The sequence below is a fragment of the Lipotes vexillifer genome, unplaced genomic scaffold (assembly GCF_000442215.2).
Source record: "Lipotes vexillifer unplaced genomic scaffold, Lipotes_vexillifer_v1.1 scaffold189, whole genome shotgun sequence".
Taxonomy (NCBI): domain Eukaryota; kingdom Metazoa; phylum Chordata; class Mammalia; order Artiodactyla; family Lipotidae; genus Lipotes; species Lipotes vexillifer.
Window position 1 is genome coordinate 2057736 of NW_006785816.1, and position 6420 is coordinate 2064155.

General features: G+C 36.0%; 1 protein-coding gene across 2 annotated transcripts in view; it reads left to right on the forward strand.

Moving 5' to 3' along the window:
• The window catches only part of TIPRL (TOR signaling pathway regulator), a 33207-nt gene extending 27235 nt beyond the window's left edge, over positions 1–5972 (forward strand). Inside the window, exons 5-7 of one of the 2 annotated variants that reach the window (XM_007458109.1) lie at positions 2408–2503; positions 4880–4942; positions 5813–5956. In XM_007458109.1, the coding sequence (XP_007458171.1) occupies positions 2408–2503; positions 4880–4942; positions 5813–5956 (303 nt within the window). Of the gene's footprint in view, positions 1–2407; positions 2504–4879; positions 4943–5812 lie in introns of both variants that reach the window. The other variant, XM_007458110.1, reaches the window with a different exon arrangement.
• Positions 5973–6420: the final 448 nt, after the last annotated feature.

Genomic DNA, 6420 nt, shown 5'->3' on the forward strand with positions numbered 1-6420 from the left:
TCTGTCTATTTATCACCTTGCTCAAAGTTTTGTGTATTTTTGCTGTTTTGTTTCTAGTAAAAGAGCTTCTTTTAACATCTTTTATAAGGCAGGTTCATCTGGTGTTGATGAACTTCCTCATTGTTTGTTTGTCTGGGAAAGTATTTCTCCTTTATATCTGAATGGCAGCTTTGCTGGATAGAGTATTCTTGGGTGACAATTTTTGTCTTTCAATATTTTGAGAATGTCATTCCACTCCCTATTGGCATGTAGGGTTTCTGCTGAGAGATCTACTGATAGCCTAATGGTAGATCCTTTGTAGTTACTATCCTTTTTTCCATGGCTGTCTTTAAAATTCTGTCTTTGTCATTGACTTTCAACAGTTTTAATATTATGTCTTGGAGAAGGTCTTTTGCATTGAGGTGGTTAGGTGTTCTCTGAGCTTCATGGACTTGTATGTCCAGTTCCTTCTCCAGGTTTGGGAAGTTCTCTGCTGTTCCTTCTTTAAATAATCTCTCTGCTCCCTTCTCCCTCTCTTCTTTTAAGATACCCATTATCCTAATGTTGCCCTTCCTAAAAGAATCACAGAGCTCTTGTAGAATTTTCTCATTTTTAAAATATCTTATTTCTCTTTCCTTTTCTACTTGCATCATCTCTAGATTTCTACCATTGAGCTCACTAATACTCTCTTCCATATGCTGTGCTCTATTTCCAGTGTCTTCTAATGCATTCTTCATGTTGTTTATTGAGTTCTTCAGCTCCAGAATTTCTGTTTGGTCTTTTAGAGTTTCAGTCTTCTTGGTAAAGTATTCCTTCTGCTCATTAATTTTATTTCTGAGCTCATTAAACTGCCTCTCTGAGTTTTCTTGTATCTCGTTCAGTTTCTTCATGATAGCTACTTTGAATTCTCTATCAGTTAGATTGAAGTATTCTGTGACTTTTAAGTTTGGTTTCTGGAGATTTGTCATTTTCTTTTTGTCGTATAGTATTACTGTGGTTCTTCATGGTGCTTGATGAAATGTTCCTCTGCTTGCGCATTTGAAGTTAAATGACAGGTTAGAAGTGAGAGTGCTTTCTTTTGTTTTTTGGTAGGTGGTGCTGTAACACAAGTTTCTGGTTTCTCTTATCTGTGCTACCTCCAGTTATTTTTGAGAATTGGCACTTTCCAGCCCCCACTGTCTTTGTAAGAGGTGTGGCTCCATGCCTTCTTTGTCACTTCTTGTGCCTCTGGGGTAGTTGCTGCTTTGCTTCTGCCAGAGCTGCTATGTCCTGAGGATGGTAGACTCTTCCCTTGTGTCTGGGATCCCCTCAGACACAGGCTCTGCTGTGGGAAGAGGAGGATAATTGGAGGGGAGCAGGGTTGTGCAGGCTCCTCCACCATGTTGAGTGTCATAAGGGTTCTGCTACTGTGGATGGGGGGCCAGGGCTGTGGGAGGGACAGGGTCCCAGGCCCCACTGCCACTGCTTCCCAGTTACCTGTGGCCATGGGCGCTCCCACAGTTGGGAGACCAAAGTCATGTGTGCTGGTTCTCCTGCTGCTACTGGGTTTTCTGAAGCTGTGGGCTCATCCGTCTCTGTCATAGGGCTGGGATTGCAGGCACTGACTTCACTGTTCCCTTGGTTCCGCCTCCTCCATGTGTTCCAGTCCACCCACCTTTAGATGTACAGATGTGTGGAATTCTCCAGTGTCCTGTTGAGTTGGGCAGAGGTATACCTTTGTTGAGTTGTGGATGTTTTGCTGGCTGTAGATTGAAGGGGAGAGACAGAGGTAGCCATGTTTCTGACAGCACTCCCATGAGGTATATTCTTTTGAAAGATGAAGACCCCACACCTCATCCATCCCCTCCCTCCCTGCCACCAGGACCCACTCTCCACTAACTCTGACTTTCTTCAGTGGTAATACTTGGGAAATAGAAATACATGGATGTGACACAGATCAAAGATGTTAAGAACGTGTTATAATGATCTCATAAACCAGACTTTAGTAGTATGAAATAGTCCTTAATTGGTTGCACTGAATTAGAGCATACCATTTAAGCCCTCTTGTCTTTATGTAAAGTTAATAAAAGATGAGTAGCAGCAAAGAACTAGGTTGTTCTTTCATTTTGATATTACTGGTATTGACATTTACTATAAGTACAATTATTTTTTTCACATTATTTAGGTGAGTTTTAAATCTTTTTAACCTCATTATCTTTTGACCTAGAAAAAGTATTTTTCTATTGTAGGAAACTGAAACCAGTATGTTACATAGTATAAACAAGGTTTTGAGCCTTGGTTGGCGCTAGGGCAAAGAACCGCTAGTTCACAGAGTTTTATATAGGGCTAATTCAACCTTCCTCCGATGCCTTAAAAATGTTTTTTCTTTCAGCAAAGTAATAAAATATTTCATTTTCATTAAAATACTTTTTACGTTTTTCTTTTCCAGAGAGTAATGCCTTCTAGCTTTTTCTTGCTGTTGCGGTTTTTCTTGAGAATTGATGGGGTGCTTATTAGGATGAATGACACAAGACTTTACCATGAGGTATCTATTCTCATTTAATGAAAGTACTAATTGACATTGGGCTTGTTCATGTTGTTACATTGTCAGTCTGACAGTTTGAACTTCAGTAGTGCTTTATATCATATGGCTATTTGTCTAACCTTTAAGATTGGGTGTGTCATATTCACTGTTGACTGCACAGTTATTGAAACATTAAATCTTCTTTTCCAAAAGTTCTACGAGTTGAACATGTTTTCCAGAAGACACTCCCTGATAAAGGGGAGTCTGATGCTTTTTAAAAACCTCTTAAACTTAATCTCTTTAAGAAAACTGTCCCTTAACTCTTACTTTTTTTGTAGTATGTGTTGTTTATGTAATGTTCTGATATTAGAAATACCAATCTCATGGCCTCCAGAAATTTGTATTATACAATTATTTTGATAGTTGTTTTAATATTTGAAAGCTCTGTGCTCCATTTCAAGGAACTGTTAACATGCGAAGTTTTTTAAAAAAATAAGTGAAGAAAGTAGTGGGGAGGCTTAAATTGAGTCATGAAAATTCTTCTTGTAGCTTTATAGCAGCCTATCCTTTTTGAATGAATTTTTAACGTCATATTTGTGATCACATAGAATGACGAATGAGAGAAGAAACCAGCAGTATCAGTCAGGGTAATCATAGTAATAGTTAACTCTCCTAACAACCCTATGAAATAGATGCTATTATTATCTCTGTTTTACAGCTGAGGCAACTAAGGCAAAGAGAGATTAAGTAACTTGCCCAAGTTATACAGTTAATAGGTGGTAGAACTGGAATTTAAGCCCAGTAAGATGTGATTGGATTGGTATTTTCCTAAATCCTGCACTTTCTTTTTCTTTTGAAATAACATGGTCACTGTGATGGATCTTTTTCTTTTTAAAAGTGATAGTAAAGTACTAAAAATAAGCTATACTTCACTCCCTCAGAAAAAATGAAATCTAAATTTTTAGAAATGCTTATACTTTAACTCAACAATATTGATTTTTTTTCCAGAATTTATCCTCAAAAGATTCTTACATACAGTAACCCACAAATATTAATCAGGCAGCTGTATAGAGTTGTATATATATAAATATTCATGGCAATGCTATTGTTTATAATAGCTAAAAGGAAAGAAGGAAGGCACTATAATGCCCATTGAATGAGCATTGATTAAATGGCCATTTATATCCTGTTGGCCTACAACAAATAGACTGCCAGATATTTCTCCAGCAAAGTTGGAATTAATCGGGATCAGCAGAAAATTGCAGTTCAGGTCTGTAACCATGGTGAGCCATGTGCAAGTCCCCACACGGCAAGGGAAGGAGAATGCTTTTATAGAGAGGAAAAGGAAAATGGGAGTGCTACAGTAAACAGAGAATCCATGACTTTCCATTGGTTGAGTCCTTGCCAGGAAATAAGAGGAGTCTTTTTTTCTGTTGGGCTCTGCTATGGTTGCTGGGTATGAGAGCTCCCCATTCTAGTCTCCCAAATCTATTTAATTGACGTTTCTGTTTATTAAATTTTTACAGTCCATATAGTAGAAAAATATGCAACCATTAAAATTAATGGCAGAAAGTTGTTTAACTGATTTGGAAAGATGTGCATATTAATGTTGACTTTTAAGATGCAAGTATGAATCTATATAAGACTTTATGTAGAGATTTCTAAATGTTAAGGATAGTGTTATCTGTAGAGATTGTGATTGCTGATGATTTATACTCTATATGTTTATAGTATTTGATTTTTTTTAACGATGAGCATTAATCTGTTTTGTTGATATAAAAGACTGAAACTTTAAGGGAGCATAATCTTGTGATTTTTCTTTTATTAAATAATGTTTTACCAAAAAAACCCAAATTGTAATAAATTGCTTTCTAAAACCTCACTTTAAAAAGTCTTAAATGGGAAAATTGAAGTACAAAAAAGTGGCTGTAAATAAACAATTTGATAAGAATTTATTAGAAATGGGAAAGAATAAAACTTGTTTAAACTTTTTTGGGGGGAACATAAAAGTAGCCACAGTTATGTAGGTAGATGGTAATATAGCTTAAGGAAAAGATGTAGTTCCAAACTTGAAGTAATATTAAAATCTCTTCCACATCTCATTTACAAACATACACATTTTCTTTCAAAGTAAAACCTTTGCTTGTGTTTTTCTTACATGATAATTATTAAATCTGTTTACATATGTGTATCAGATATTAATGTGATTTATAGAGATTGGAATTAATAATTCAGAATTCTTGAATTAGTTATCTCACTGTAGAATTAGATGTTCTTATCAGACTTAATGGTACTTTCACAACCTGTTCTCAAATGTGGGCAGTTCTGTTTAATTGAAAGGATTTTGTTAATCAATATAAATAAATTTATTGCAGTTTTTTTGATTTTTAAACATAGGCTGACAAGACCTACATGTTACGAGAATATACATCACGAGAGAGCAAAATTGCTAATTTAATGGTACAGTATTTAAATATCAGTTTTTAGAAGTTAAATTTTAATGTTCTATTTTAAGTATGGTATTCCTCCATGCCCCACCCATCCACCAAATCTACATCCCTAAATCCATTCATTTACCTAATAGGGCTCTATAGGAGAAATCCTATTGGAGCGTATTTTCCCTGGAACTTATCTCAATTACAGTTAGAGTTGTTAGGTACCTTAACCATCATCCAATCCAATTTCCACATTTTATTTTGGAAAAACTGAGACCCAGAGGTGTGACTCCAAGTCGCACAGCTAGTTGGTGGTGGAGCTGCAATAGGATGTTCTTTCCATGACTTACTTTTGGGGGCATAATCTCCCCTGCTTTTTTTTTGCTCCCCTGGGACTTGTAAAGCGTTTCTACAAGTCTATAGCATTCAATAATGGGTTGTTTAAAAAGTGATACCTTCCTGCTAACTTGATATTTTATAATAAACACTCTTAGTGTTTATTTCTGTCTATATATAGAATATACATAGGTTAGAAAAGTTATATAGAGTCTCTTGTAGACCACATATTGGCATCTAACTGAAGGCTAGTGCTTTCAAGGTACAAAAATAACAGGAAAAAGGGATTAGATTAAGATGTATTAAATTCTTAGAACATTTATGGAAGCATTATAAATGATATATCCCTATGATCTTTGAGGAAACCATCTAGTAACAGAGCTGAGTCAGTAGCAAGAGATACCTGATATTATTAGGAACCCCTGATGATGCTCCATATATATATATATGGCATCTCATTTTAAAATTGGCATGCTTTAGGAATGCTTGAATGAAAGCATTTTCAAAACTATCAGTGCAGTAACTTAATATATGCTAATATGATTTATGTATTTCCTAGCATGTTTCACCTTCCCTCTTCACGGAACCTAATGAAATATCACAGTATTTGCCGATAAAGGAGGCAGTTTGTGAGAAGCTAATATTTCCAGAAAGAATTGATCCTAACTCTGCAGACTCAAAAGAATGTACACCTGTGGAATAGAATTTATTACAGCATATACTGACCGTGGAATCTGACTGGAGACCTTGGGGCTATTTGGAGGGGGTATTTTTATTATGAGAATTAATTGCCTTGTCTATGTGCAGATTTTCTGTAGCCTTAAAGGAAAAATAAATAAATAAAAGAGTGTCGCAGGCAGTTTCCACTCAACTGCTGTTGTACTCTCTGTCTTTAAATTCATATTCCAGAAATTTATATCTTCTGGAGTTAAATTCAGATTTCTAAATTGTCACAGAGTGGGGTCTCACCAGTAGGGGGTGATGTGTGTATCTCTCAGAAGCAGTGGCCATAACCTGTATCTATCATGAAACACTATCTTCTACCACGAGGAAGTTACTTTAAATCAGTGAATCGTAACACCTTGTGACTTTCATACGATTACTAGTTGTTCACGTTGATGTAGTGGCTCTTTACCTTGGGTTTTTTGATGTTTATTCACACTTCTG